The following is a 15,625-nucleotide window of genomic DNA, read 5'->3' as shown; positions in this document are numbered from 1 at the left end:
AAATATGAGATTTAATCTATGCAAAATGCAGTCCTAGTAGCTTTGCATGCTGAACACTGGTAACAATCCGTAAATAGAATGAATATCACAGACAATTCTGAGCCGTTCATTGTGATTTGCAACAACCAGAAACTGGCTGCCAACAAAGGTTGAATTAAAAATTATGATAAAATAATATATTTGGAAGTCAGAAAGAAATGCTCTCATTTTTCTATGGCGTGTAATTTAAATTCTTTTAGGCAATTCCCATACACACAAAAAGAAAATGATAAATGACAGTGAAAATAAGAATTTATTTTAAAGTTGAGAAAAGTGAAATTCTTTTTTTGAATCAGACCATTTTTAAAAATAAAGGAACTGATGCATTGGAAATAGATCACAAACAATTGAAGGAATCAAATAAGTGTAAGGATGAAATTAAAAGAAATAAAATAATTCGCATTTTGGAAGCAATACATTTTAAAATTTTTATTGATTCTGATTTTATGCATGTGATGATGATCATCATCATCATCATTTCTTTGTCTTCATTAGAATTCTCATACAAGTTATTACCAATTATTGCTCACTTGCAAAAACAGGTGGTATTCCCTGGAATCTGAGTGACACCAATCTTTCTGGCTTTTGTATATTTTAGCTTTGATATAGTTAGTTTTATTTGTATTGTTCTGTATATCTGTCATTAGTGATTCCGTTTTTGTTCCAGTGTCCTTTTTGCAGTCATGTCCACATGTTTTTGTGAGTTTCTTTTGTTATTCTTATGAAGCATCCATGTAGCTGCTTCTCTTCTCATTTTTCTTTTCTCATCTTTTGGTTTTGCTGATTCCTGTATTATTCATTTTACTGGTATCTCTTGCTGTGGTGATATCAGTATAACTGTACTCTGAGTTATATAATTTTCAAATTCTTCATATTTACTAGTCCTCTTTCCTCCCTTCTCTTTTTTACATAGAATTGGTTAATATCATGGTACATAGTGCATCGGGCATGGTCATTAGTTTCTTAGTCTCCTGTGGTACTAGTGATACTGCCCAAGTGTTTATTCCTTTTACTTGATTCCTGCTATATGATTTAGTTTGTAGGAGTTTTTTTTTTTGTTCTTCAGTATTCTTTGTTAATTTGATATTTGATAGTGTTTATTTCTAGAACTTCCTAATATCACGTTTGTCAAGTGGCCTCGTCTCCTCATAGACCATTCCATGCCCTGCTGTCTTTTCAGTTTTCCCCTTTTCATTTCTAACAACCCATACTTTTCTCTTTCAAATTTAATTTGAATGCCCTAGCTGAATATTCTGATTATGTTGTGCAGTTTTTCTATTTCGTTTTTGCAAAATAGCTTCAGGTTGTCCATATGCACAGGATTGTTTTTTCATCTTTCCTTTTCCGACATCCTTTCTGGAAGTTGTCCACGATTATCAAGACAGGAGTAGATCTGTTTTCCCAATTGTGCTGTTAGGATTTTTCAGATGGTTGTTAAACATGTTATTGGTTTCTAGTTCCTTAGAATCGTTCTTCTTTTTGATTGTCTTTTTGTATGAATGTGCTTCTTCCTCTAGTCATCCATTCTAATATATCTGCTTCTCAGATACATCTCAGTTAGCTTTTATGCAGTGTCATGAACTTTTAAAACCAGCATGTATTCCCTCATGGGCTATACTTTCCAGTTTATAATTTTGTTAAGGTTGTTTGGAGTGTTTTGCCAGTAATTTCACTTTCTACTCTTCTTCAATGCTTTTCAACCATGCAACATTTCTATTGTAGTCTTGTCGTTTTCCCCATGTCTTTCCCTAGTAATGTTTTTCCCCTATTATTCTATTTTTATACGATTTTGAGACAATTACATGTATTTGCATATTTTTTTATATTAATGTAACTTTTATACATTGAATTATTATTTTTATTTACTTTTCAAATATTTATTGAGATAAAAAATGCAATAGAGTAAAATAAAATTTTTTAAGTCCTACTAAAAAAATAAGCTAATAAGAAAATTAAATTCACCAGAATTCATGTTGGTTTCATTGTAGGCAAATATTTTAATCTTTTGTTAATCGTTGAAAAAAAAAAATGAATTACTTTGTGACTCTTTGACATTTGAAAAGAATTCTAAAGCATTTAAACGTCAAATAGGAAATCATCTCTTAACAAATCCTCATGTATTAAAAGACTGAACGTTTATTTACATCCAGTAATTTTATAAACAGAGATTAAATAAATATTACCTTTTCTGGGTAAGAACAGCTAGTATTTTTAATGTTATAACTTTAGTATTTTTAATGTTATAACTTTAGTATTTTTAATGTTATAACTTTAGTATTTTTTAATGTTATAACTTTAGTATTTTTAATATTATAACTTTAGTATTTTTAATATTATAACTTTAGTATTTTTAATGTTATAACTTTAGTATTTCTAATGTTATAACTTTAGTATTTTTAATATTGTAACTTTAGTATTTTTAATATTATAACTTTAGTATTTTTAATATTATAACTTTAGTATTTTTTAATGTTATAACTTTAGTATTTTTTAATGTTATAACTTTAGTATTTCTAATGTTATAACTTTAGTATTTTTAATATTGTAACTTTAGTATTTTTAATATTATAACTTTAGTATTTTTAATGTTATAACTTTAGTATTTTTTAATGTTATAACTTTAGTATTTTTTAATGTTATAACTTTAGTATTTTTAATGTTGTAACTTTAGTATTTTTGATATTGTAACTTAAATAGCTGTCACTACTTTTCAGAACAATAAATTATTTTTTTCTGGGGAAAATTGCCCCAACATTTGGACAAATATCGCAACAACTTTATAGAAAGGGTAAGTTTCTCTCTATATTAGTGTCATTGTTTTATGTAGCCTGCAGCAAACGGATTGGAGTCCATTGCGAAGATTTGTTTTAAAGTCATTTTACTTATCATTCTTATTTGATTAAAAAAATCCGTCTGTTAATAATTGAATTAAAAAATTTTTAATTCCAGTATCAAAATTCGTATGAAATGCCATTTGGTGTTATCCCAGTTTGTTTGCGACGATCCATGGTTGAGAAGTTTACAGATTTTGATACTTACCAACTAGGTAAGTTGTTGGCTTATTGTAAAGATATTTCTGCAGTTCATAATCTTCTATGATAATTAACATTAACAGAATCATGTCAGAAATGTGGTCATTACCATTATCGTCTATTATATAAGAATAGTGTGCATGTGTGTGTGTGTGCGCGCATCCAGCTGAAAGTCAGAAACTACCCAAGATGCACTTCTAATCCTTTGCCATTTTCCAACTACATGGATTCCTAAATCACGTGACAATGAAATGGTTAACCAGTAGTTGATTTTATACAAGTTGTGACTCAGAAGTCTACTTCCTTTTTTTCAGTTTTTTAATTTAATCCTCAAAGAAACAAAATCCTGTTATTTGTTTAGACCAGTTCTCTGATGTGCAGTCTTCTCACCTTTCCAGATAAAATTACCACATAAGCAGATTTTGATGCATTACTTAAACAAATCCTGTTCTAATATTGTTGTAAGGTTTTTGTTCTTTTTTTCATCTCTTGCTTATGCGCAAGGATGATTAAGAAAAACTTGTAAATTTAAATGTTAAAAAGATAGTTTAAAAAAAAGAGACACAGAACGAATAATCTCATTTATATTCTAATATTTTGTTACATTGTTTCTTTATTTAATAAATTACTTTTCACTTTCTCTAATCTTTCTTTTGTACCTCAGCGAAATACAACAAAACAAATTCCAAAATTGTACACACTCAATTAGAAGATGGATCCTATCCAGACAGAGTAAGTTATAATCTTTTATTTCATAATGATGATCATTTTTATTTATAAGTTTATTTCTGATTATTACAATAGTAGTACTATCACTAGTACATTATTATTAATAGTGTTATGAACATTACTGTTATCATTGAAATTATTAGTATTGCTATTAATTTTGTTATAGATGACACTCTTAATTATTGTCATCATTATTATTGATATTAGTATCATTACCAATATTACAATCATTATTATCATTATCACTTTTATTTATCATTAATATTACAGTTTTTACTATTATTATTATTATTATTATTATTATTATTATTATTATTATTATTATTATTATTACTCAAACTAGCAGGACCCATTAACCGGCATTGCCTGATTGAAGCATGCCCCCTCCTCCTAAAAAATTAAACTACAGTTGTTGTTGGTCAATCCTTAACGTCCTAATGTTTAGAATGAGTTTTGGAATAGACACCCCTAACCTCCTCATGTCAAGAACGTCAAGATGGTAAGAATGGCTTTCAGAATAGGCACCCCATTTTATGAGGGGGGGACTGTCAGAGTATTTGCCCCAAGTTCAACCGTGATGGATGTTGTCAGCATACCCACCCGTAATGAATATAAAGCAAAAAATAATTGGGGATGAGTGGCAGTGTTGTGTGGAGAGAAGTACACATTTTTATCGCAGGTGCATAGAACAGTGAATTACAGTGCGCAATGCATGTCATTATATCTCTAAAACTACTTGTCTCCGCCGAAGTTAAAATAGATTGTCTTATTTAGCATAATCTAAAACCTGTAGAAGTCGTTAGTTTAAAGGAAATAGTGTAGTTGGTGGTAAAGTAAAAAATGTTAATGTCTGAACAGTGTGGAAAAGGAGTCCTGAAAAGAGAACTAAACAAAAAACAACTATAGTAACAAAAAAACAAAAGCCAATATATAACAAATAAGTATATCCCTAGGCAATGTTATAAAGGGGAAATTTGTACTTTAGCGGCGTAAATTATTTGACAAATGAAGTTAAAAAACACCCCAGAAAACTGGTGCAAGTGAGGTCAAATAAAACCTCAATGAAAATGATTTTTTTTTACATGGAGTTCACCGCTTATCAAGGTACAATGGCCACTCAGGGATAAGGGTTATTGTGTGTACAGTAATCAAAGGGATAGTGTAGCAATAGCAGTGTCAGAAATTTTGTGAAAACTATTGAATAATTCCACCTGCTATCTTTCGAAGCTTATAACTCCTCGAAAAATGTAATTCAAACCCTAATTTTCTTTTTCAATTAAAGGAGCAAGGAACAAGGTTTCATTAAAAAAAAAACAAACAAAAAAAAACAAACAACGTGGTTTTTTTAAAAACAAGGTTTTAAACTTCGGACTTTACAGGTAAATTTCTAAAAAACACTACTTTTTTTTGTTTTAAATTTGAATATATTATTTATTGATCTTTTATCTTCAATTTGTGATATATAAAACTTTGGTACATAAATTATTTACTTTTTAATAGACATTTGAAAATGGGGGGGGGCGTGAATTAAAAAAAAAAACGTTTGTCTAAAATATTATATTCGGTTTATTGAAAAGAGCATAAAATTTCACATTGACTCCGAAAATATCGTAAAAATAGAATCAATAGAAAGATTTTGATAGATTTTTAAAGTTTAAAAATTGAAAAATACTGAACTCGTAACATTCAATTAATTTCATTACTATTTTAAAAAAAATATTTCTATTACTTTTTATACAACTTTAATAGTTTATTTTGGAAGTATAATCCATAAAGAAAATAAACAACCCACCTTTAAAAGAGAAATTACAAATTTTTTATATTTTATTTGCAGTTTCGTGTTAGGGTGTCAAAAATTCCTACAAAAATTCTGATATACCTAGTGTAGCAATAGTATTGGAGAATTAGTAAGGTGTCATTACTTAGGGGGGGCGGTTCATCAGGAATTTGTTTGTGTTGGACTTGAAGACATCCAGGTTGAAGTCGGGAGGGAAACAGGCAAACGGTGCAGAGTTCCACAGGCATGCAGTTCTAAGAAAGAAGCTTTGTTCATGGTATTTACGTTTTGATTTAGGCACAGATAGGGAGTGGGGAAAATTATTGACAGTGGTTTCAGCTAGTCGGGTGTTTTTTGAGAAAGATTGGCGAGGGGGGACCAGAGAATGGAGCTCAGACGAGCGCCTGCCATGGAAATAACAATAGAACAATGACAGGCTCGCTACGTCTCTTCTGTGGGAAAGAGGTTGAAGGGTAGAGAAAAGGGCATCCCCCACCAAGCCACGGAGTCTATTTTGTACTCTGTCAAGGCAGAGTAGGCTGTTTTTAGCAGCTTCTGCCCAGATGTGGCAGCAGTACTCCATCTTTGGACGTACTTGGCTCTTATATAGATAGAGAATTGCATCATTAGTGAGATATCTTCTGGAGCGGTAGAAGGATCCCACCATTTTCCCAGTGACCTTGGCCACAGACTTGATGTATGTGTTCCATTTAAGATCAGGTGTAAACGTCAAACCCAGGAGCTTATCAAAGCCTACGGCCTCCCTTAGACGAGAGCCATCCATTTCAATTGATGCCAGATGGGGATCAGAGTGTTGATGATGTAGAGATAGGAGCTTGGTCTTAGATGCATTAAAGGTAACCAGCCACCTCTTTCCCCACTGTACCACGCGCTCAAGATCAGAGGAGAGAGAATCAGAGAGAACATCATCATTTACAGCCTTTGATGTGTTGCCATAGATGTGTCATGTGTCATCAGCATAGATGTCAATAAAAGATTTTAGTATGTGTTTTGGGAGATCATTGATGTAGATCAGGAAGAGAGTTGGGCCCAGTATGGACCCCTGAGGGACTCCAGCATTAATACTGTGGGCCTCTGATTTCTGCTCATCAACAACTACTCTTATGAGCCTATCTGAGAGAAATGACTTAATGATAGAGAAAACATTTCCAGTTATACCGTAGCTGGAAATCTTGTGTAGTAGGCCTTTATGCCAAACCTTATCGAAGGCCTTTGATATGTCGAGAGCAATTGCCCTAGAAATGAAGCCTTTATTGAGAGATTCGCTAATCTTATGAGATATAACCGTTAGCACATCTGCTGTAGATCTAGCAGAGCGGAAACCATATTGCGTGTCGCTAAGAAGGTTATTTCTGCTGAGGTGGTTGACTACTTCTCTATTTATTGTGGATTCCAGCAACTTACTCATGACACACAGGAGACTTATTGGTCTGTACTGAGAGGGAGATGACTTACCACCTGAATTCTTAAATACAGGGCATACTGATGAGATTTTCCAGGGTGTTGGGAAGCACGTCTCCTTAAGGCAACGCTTAAACAGTTTGGAAAGTATGGGGGCAAGTTCTGGTCGTAATTTTTTTAACACTATAATTGGAATACCTCACGCACAGATATTTGTATGTTGCATAGCGTGTTGTCTGTTATAGGAGGAAATACGGAGAGTTGATGGCCTTCGTCACACAGGGTAGAATTTGCTGCAAAGTTTTTGGCAAATAGTTTGGCCTTGTCGGATGCTGTCGAGATGACCTCTGGTCCATTGATAATGGTTGGGATAGAACGCACGTTTCTATTCAAGATCCTATTTGCCAGAACTGGTGGGAACCAAGCTGCTGCTCAGCTACTTTGGACTTAACGGATTGCGCATATAGTTCTCTTGCATTTTTTTATTACTCTTTTACAGTGGTTGCTGGCGGTTCTGAAAGCAGCTTTAGTTTCAGTGCATCTATTACGTTGGTAGCTATGGAAAAAGTGATTTCTGTGTGCAATGGCAGCAGCACATTTTGGGGAGAACCATGGCTGGCTGTTAGGTTTTTGTTGGAATTTTTTGGATGGTATGAATTGGTCTATGCTTACAAGTAACCATTCGGTCAGGTCTGATACTATAGAGGACACATGTTTTTTAAACATGCAATGGAGAGGGAGATCAGATATGAATGTACGGAAACTATCCCAGTCCGCCATAGAGTATCGGTATACAGTACGGTGGAGAAGTACGTCTGTAGATTTATTATATTTCATTTTTATCTTAACTGATACGATGCAGTGGTCGGAGGATCCCAGAGGAGATAGAACGGAACATGAGCATAGCTCAGGGGAAGTGGATAGAAAAAGGTCTAGGAGGCTTGCAAACTGACCGGTACTATCGGGCACACGGGTGGGCTCGCGAACAATCTGAGTGAGGTCATAGGCAATGGCAAAGTCATGACAGAACCTTCCCTCATCATCAGTCTTATTTGAGTGGGTCAGCCATTTCACATTATGGACATTGAAGTCACCGCAAATGTGAATGTTAGCCGAGAGATGAGCAGACAGGATGTGGTCAATTTTTTCTGATATACTCTTAAAGACAGTAACTCCACTGTTGTGGGGGGCGATAGAGGGCAAATATAAATGCAGTGGTGTAAGCAAGTGCAACCCAGAAGCACATATGAGGTAGATTAAGGTCTTCTCTGGAGATATCCCTGCCACATGGGAAGCCATCTTTAATGTAGGCACATATTCCATGCCCGTGGCGATCTTGGGGGTCAGATTTAGATGTTAGGTTAGAGTATCCTTTAATTATGAACTCATCTAGGGAGGTGGTCGGCCCTATTCCAGTTTCGCTTAGAAAGAATATGTCAGGTTTCGTCTCCTGTAATTGGGTTTCAACCTCTGGAAGGTTAGAACGTAGACCCCTGATGTTGGAGAAGGAGATATGGTAGTAGTTGTCTACGTAGGGGGATGAGGTTCTAGGTTTATTCGTGTTTTCTTTTTTGAGATATTTCATGTTGAGGATTTTGGGGTTTGTGGAACAGGTCAGCATACTTGGTTAGAGCAGAACAGAGAGGGAAAGTAAGAGAGGAAAAACAGGAAAATAATTTTTTTTTTTTTTTGTAGCACATGATAAGGTAAAGCCGTAACAATTACCCACTAGTATGGCATCGAGAGGCCCCACCAGAGACTACTGCATGGTCCAGAATCCATTCACCAAATAGCAATACAGCAGCCCCAGTACTTTGCACCTGCTGATAGGACAGCCTCCTTAGTGGTTATTCCAAGGTTCAGGTCCCTGACTATCAGGCGGTTAACGTCAGCCCAGATGAAAATGTTTACCTCCAGCACCCTTACTAGTGACATGGCCTCAAGGATAGACATAGAGACAGAAAATTTCCGACATCTCAGACTACTGTTCACGAAGTACTACCAACCTGGGAAGCAGCTTTTTCTTCACCCTTTGTCAGAAACATCACTCATTAGAAATGAGGACTGAGGGACAAAAAAGGAGATAATGATAATTTATCTTTATTTTAATTCAAGATTAGAGTGTGAAAATGTGTTTTATATAAAAAGAAACAGTTTTTATGGTTAAGAAAGTGGAAAATAATTTATTCCTTTTTTTGCTTAAGAACCCCAATATAAGCTAGGTGCCAGTTTTATGTAAGGGGTTACTACAACTCTCTTTTATTAAGAGATTCAGCACACGTTTATGTAACTCCCCCATCCCATAAATCCTACAATTTACATTTTTTTTTTCTTCTTTCACGTTAATCTCATCAAACTTTCATATAAGAAAAAATTAAAATTGTAAAAAAAATTTTTCTATGACTTATCGTCGGGATCAGGTTTCAATTATAACGTTCTCCCGAATTGAACAAATACTTTGTGACCATCACCAAGAAAAATATTGCCGCAATATTTTTCTTGGTGATGGTCACAAAGTACGTGTTCCATGTAGTAGAACGTTAATGTGTAAATAATGTAAATCCAAATGGCATGTGTAACTTGAATGTAAATGTAAAAATCAGTCTGTAAAATTAAGAAAAAGTTATGATAGTAAAGTATAAATGATTTAAAACAATCCGTTGTGATTGATTTGCCATCTTGATTAAGGGCTGTGGTGTTCGCTTTTTGTATGTTAGTGTACAATCTGGAATAATAGAATTTCATCCTCGCAGCCAATGAGAATAGGTGGAATGTTATTGGGGAGAAATCATTATTTTCGAATAGTGAAGTGTAATGGTAGTTGTAGGTGTCTGAGTGTTCAATCCAGTTAATAAGGGTGTGAGGTTAATATAGTTATAATGGTTATATATTTACCCAGTCCTTACTGGGAGAGTGGGGGGACTTTTCAGGTAGAGGGGAAAATACAAACTACTTTGTCTATAGATCTTGGCAATCGTGATGATGTCGCTCGTAAGAAGTAAGATAGGATTTTATTATTACGAATAAATGTGTCTGTAACGGCATTCAAAAGTCACATAAGATGGTGGGTAAAAGTTTAGACATAATAAATTTGTATGTGACATTTGTTATTGCAAACCTATTGTAATTAGGTACAGAGGAGAATTTCTGCAACCAAATTATTATATAGCGGGTAGAAGATTATTACCATCATTGACATCGGTATTTTCATTTTAATATTCTTATTATAATTATTTCATAATTATTGTCAAGACCATTATTATTACTGTTACTATTATTATTACCTTTACTTATTATACAATTTAATTTTAATTTATTTTGTTTTTATGCAAATTATAAAAAAAACAAGTCCTCGTAGTCTTGTTATTTTGAAAATCAGAATGAATGATGAGTTCATCCAAAGTACAAAAATCCAGGTTTCAAATGGAAATAAAAAAAACCTTTAGATAATTGAATTCGAAATTCAAGAACAAGTTCCAAAACAATCAAATCTTGAGAATGAATCTAAAATAATATATAAAAAATGGATCTAAAATAATATATAAAGAATGGATCTAAAATAATATATAAAGAATGGATCTAAAATAATATATAAAGAATGGATCTAAAATAATATATAAAGAATGGATCTAAAATAATATATAAAGAATGGATCTAAAATAATATATAAAGAATGGATCTAAAATAATATATAAAGAATGGATCTAAAATAATATATAAAGAATGGATCTAAAATAATATATAAAGAATGGATCTAAAATAATATATAAAGAATGGATCTAAAATAATATATAAAGGTATATAGCAGTAGAACTAGAAAAGAGCAATAAAAACAGCTTTCAAATGTAAAGATTGACTGCATGTACTTATTCCATACTTCATCATGTACTCAGCCTTCGTTTTAATTACAGATTCTCCATGTTGGAGTTTACTGTTATACTGTATCTTATTAAACAAAAAATTTGACCTGGTGGACTTTTGGAATTATTCTACTGACCCCTATTTTGGAATTTTATTGACCCCCTCCCCTCTATTTTTGAATTATTCTACAGACCCTCTATTTTGGAATTATTCTAATGACCCTCTATTTTTGAATTATTCTATTGCCCCCCTATTTTTGAATTATTCTATTGACCCCCTATTTTTGAATTATTTTATTGACCCCCTATTTTTGAATTATTCTATTGACCTCCTATTTTTGGAATTATTCTATTGACCCCCTATTTTTGAATTATTCTATTGACCTCCTATTTTTGAATTATTCTATTGACCCCCTATTTTTGAATTATTCTATTGACCTTCTATTTTTGAATTATTCTATTGACCGTCTATTTTGGAATTTTTCTACTGACCCTCTATTTTTGAATTATTCTACAGACCCTCTATTTTGGAATGATTCTAATGACCCTCTATTTTTGAATTATTCTATTGACCCCCTATTTTTGAATTATTCTATTGACCCCCTATTTTTGAATTATTCTATTGACCCCCTATTTTTGAATTATTCTATTGACCCTCTATTTTTGAATTATTCTATTGACCCCCTATTTTTGAATTATTCTATTGACCTCCTATTTTTTAATTATTCTACTGACCCTCTATTTTGGAATTATTCTACTGACCCTCTATTTTTGAATTATTCTATTGACCCTCTATTTTTGAATTATTCTATTGACCCCCTATTTTTGAATTATTCTATTGACCCCCTATTTTTGAATTATTCTATTGACCTCCTATTTTTGAATTATTCTACTGACCCCCTATTTTTTAATTATTCTATTGACCTCCTATTTTTGAATTATTCTACTGACCCTCTATTTTGGAATTATTCTACTGACCCTCTATTTTTGAATTATTCTATTGACCCTCTATTTTGGAATTATTCTAATGACCCTCTATTTTTGAATTATTCTAATGACCCTCTATTTTTGAATTATTCTATTGACCTCCTATTTTTGAATTATTCTATTGACCCCCTATTTTTGAATTATTCTATTGACCTCCTATTTTTGAATTATTCTATTGACCCTCTATTTTGGAATTATTCTACTGGCCCTCTATTTTTGAATTATTCTACAGACCTTCTATTTTTGAATTATTCTATTGACCTCCTATTTTTGAATTATTCTATTGACCCCCTATTTTTGAATTATTCTATTGACCTCCTATTTTTGAATTATTCTATTGACCCCCTATTTTTGAATTATTCTACTGACCGTCTATTTTTGAATTATTCTATTGACCCTCTATTTTGGAATTATTCTACTGACCCCCTATTTTTGAATTATTCTATTGACCCTCTATTTTTGAATTATTCTAATGACCCTCTATTTTTGAATTATTCTATTGACCTCCTATTTTTGAATTATTCTATTGACCCCCTATTTTTGAATTATTCTATTGACCTCCTATTTTTGAATTATTCTATTGACCCTCTATTTTGGAATTATTCTACTGGCCCTCTATTTTGGAATTATTCTAATGACCTTCTATTTTTGAATTATTCTATTGACCCCCTATTTTTGAATTATTCTATTGGCCTCCTATTTTTGAATTATTCTATTGACCCCCTATTTTTGAATTATTCTATTGACCTCCTATTTTTGAATTATTCTATTGACCTCCTATTTTTGAATTATTCTACTGACCCTCTATTTTGGAATTATTCTACTGACCCTCTATTTTTGAATTATTCTATTGACCCCCTATTTTTGAATTATTCTATTGACCCCCTATTTTTGAATTATTCTATTGACCCCCTATTTTTGAATTATTCTATTGACCTCCTATTTTTGAATTATTCTACTGACCCCCTATTTTTTAATTATTCTATTGACCCCCTATTTTGAAATTCTTCTATTGACCCCCTATTTTGAAATTCTTCTATTGACCCTCTATTTTTGAATTATTCTATTGACCCCCTATTTTTAAATTATTCTACTGACCCCCTATTTTTTAATTATTCTATTGGCCCGCTATTTTGGAATTATTATAATGAGCCCTATTTTGGAATTATTCTAGTGACCCTCTATTTTAGAATTATTTCATTGATCCCCTATTTTGGAATTGTTAAAAAAAAGAAAGTCTCCCTCCCTTCTCTGAAAAAACGCACTCACTTTAAATCTTTCCATAATATTTAAAATCAGCAAATATAACAAACAACTCAGGTTGTGTATGTTTACAAATGACACGTGCATTGGCAGTCAACCGGTGTCAATTGAAAAGTGTCTTGTTTGAGCCTCTCGGCTTCCAGGGTCCTTATTCCATACTTCATCCAATTTTTGTATTTGATTTCAAATTAATAAAAATGTTCTTTTAACAAAATAATAATTCAATTAAAGAATGTCACGTTTTTTGTCTGTTGACACAGGTTTTCATTTGTGATTGCATAGAATTCTTTGGTTGGTCAAATCTTTGCAATTGAAAAGTTAAACTTTGCAAAATTCCTTATAAATATTCATTTTAATGTTTTTTCTTCTCTTCAGGAAACACGAATAAAGGACAAAAAAGAATCGGGTGAGAAACTATTCACCCTGAAGCAGTTAATCCGGCAACTTCATATCTCCAAACCTGCTCACAATGTAATGTGTCTACTTGGCAAAAAGTAAATAAAACCAAAATTTATTTTTTAAAATAAAAATACTTGTTATAATGTTTGTCGTTGATTATCAAAGAATTTTTATGGAGTTGCATGAGTCTCTGGTGACCAGCTTTCTAGTCACTACATTCTCCTTTTATCAGGGAAGAGGATGGATTTATTGCCTATTATCAGAGGCACCTTCATTTGTGAGAAAACATTGACAAAATGAGGCAGATAATTTTTATCCACAATTCAGAGATCTCTTTTTTTGGGGATGTTAGTTTGGAATATTCAGAAGTAATCTTCTTTTAACCGTATTCAAGTTATCTCCCTTGTAATAATAGTATCAAATGTGAGAATGCACTCAAAGAAGATTTGTTTGACACTTGACAATGCCAGTTCTCTTATGAAGATATGTTCAAATACAAGCATTTCCCAATGAGAACAAAGTAACAACACAGGAACAATAAATTTACTCTTTGCCGACCTGACAAGGCTTGTTTTTAAAATTGTGTCCATGAGAATGTGTACAATAAAGTCTGAGAAGTGTGCATGTGCTTAAGTTGAGAAGAATGCCTTACATACCATATAGTGTGTGTACAAGAATGTGTGTGCTGAAGAGGTATGTTTATCAAAGGCCGATTGGATGAAAGAGAGAAGGAATCTCATGAAATGTGTTCGCCAAAGACCATACTCAGAAGAAAGTGAATTTCTTATGCATCCCTTTTATATGACGATTTGTGCACCCTCTACAATCATAAACAAGGGAGATAATTCTGGTCGGAAATATCCCTTGGCGAGTGTATGTATAAATGTGTTGAACATTAGATAATGCTACAACTTTATTTCAGCTTCTTCCATGGCTGGCTTTCAAATCAGTCAGCTATTATCCAGCTGGCTTTTAACCTTATATGGCTTTCACAACTCTGACAGCTATTATCCAGCTGGCTTTTAACCTTATATGGCTTTCAAATCAGTCAGCTATTATCCAGCTGGCTTTTAACCTTATATGGCTTTCACAACTCTGACACAGTTCCCATTAGATGCCTTTCATAATCATAGTTGTTATCATACTCTTTTTTATGTTTCGCTTATTTTTATCTTTGGCAGGCCGTATCTGTAAGAATATATGTAAATTTTTCTTTATTGTTCCTTTTTTTTCTTTGGTATTTCTACCTCGTGTGTACTCAAGAAAATGCATAATAAAAAATGGCGACCATCTGTTTGCAAAGAAACCCAATCATGTGGTTGCTACCAAAACTCGGAATTGGAATATAAAATAATCTAATTCTTTAGGGAGATGCATTTGCACTTTAAACTAATCTTGTGTATAAGTTTGGGAGGCAGTAAATAAAATATTTTGTATTGTCATTGTTATTGGGAGGTTGATATTCCACTAATAACATAACTAAAGTCTGTGTTGCACACTAGAATGCCATACTCTGTTGAACGCCTTTAAAATATCAAGTGTTGTGACAGATCCACTCAGTTTCAACAATTAAAAGATCAATAGTTGAATGAAAACCATGAAAGCCATCCAGAAGGATCAAACTTTCCAGAAAACAAACATGTTTTACCATTAATGAACTTTTCAAAAACTTTGCTAATAATAAAAAAAGAGTCTAGTAGAACAATTAGTCAGGACAACAGAAAACTCTTTCTAACAAGAAGAAAGGCAGGACTGAGATAGAAACAGAATTATTCCTATCTCAGGAATCACTTCTAGAAGATAGGAAAAATGTTTAAGACTAACAACAGGAGTTTAATCAGGACAACAAGCCTTAAACTGGTCAACAAAAAGAATGATAGCAACCATATTTGGTGTGATGATGAGTCAAGAGAGTGATCCGTTTTCAAAGGAAACTAAAAAAAAAAACAAAGTCATTAAGAAGAGAATTGTCAGCAAAAAGACAGAGATCAGCAAAATGAAATGCAAAATGAAACAATCTGAAGACCATTAAAAAGAGGAGGAATAGCAGACGTCACTATTAACAATATTGCTTTAGATTCTCCAAAAAATAACGATAGCCAACATTTTGAGATGAG

The 15,625-nt window shown here is 32.6% G+C and overlaps 1 protein-coding gene across 3 annotated transcripts in view; it reads left to right on the top strand.

Annotated features, from left to right (window-relative positions):
• Window positions 1-15,625, top strand: part of LOC145246794 (telomerase protein component 1-like) — a 715,591-nt gene that overhangs the window by 101,634 nt on the left and 598,332 nt on the right. For all 3 annotated transcript variants that reach the window (XM_080108593.1, XM_080108592.1, XM_080108594.1), the window contains 3 exons: window positions 2,989-3,085; window positions 3,736-3,803; window positions 13,485-13,603. In XM_080108593.1, the coding sequence (XP_079964719.1) occupies window positions 2,989-3,085; window positions 3,736-3,803; window positions 13,485-13,603 (284 nt within the window). The remainder of the gene's footprint in view (window positions 1-2,988; window positions 3,086-3,735; window positions 3,804-13,484; window positions 13,604-15,625) is intronic.

Source organism: Euprymna scolopes, chromosome 24 (assembly GCF_053919585.1).
Source record: "Euprymna scolopes isolate OS-2025 chromosome 24, ASM5391958v1, whole genome shotgun sequence".
NCBI lineage: Eukaryota > Metazoa > Mollusca > Cephalopoda > Sepiida > Sepiolidae > Euprymna > Euprymna scolopes.
This window is presented reverse-complemented; position numbering and strand designations above follow the sequence as displayed.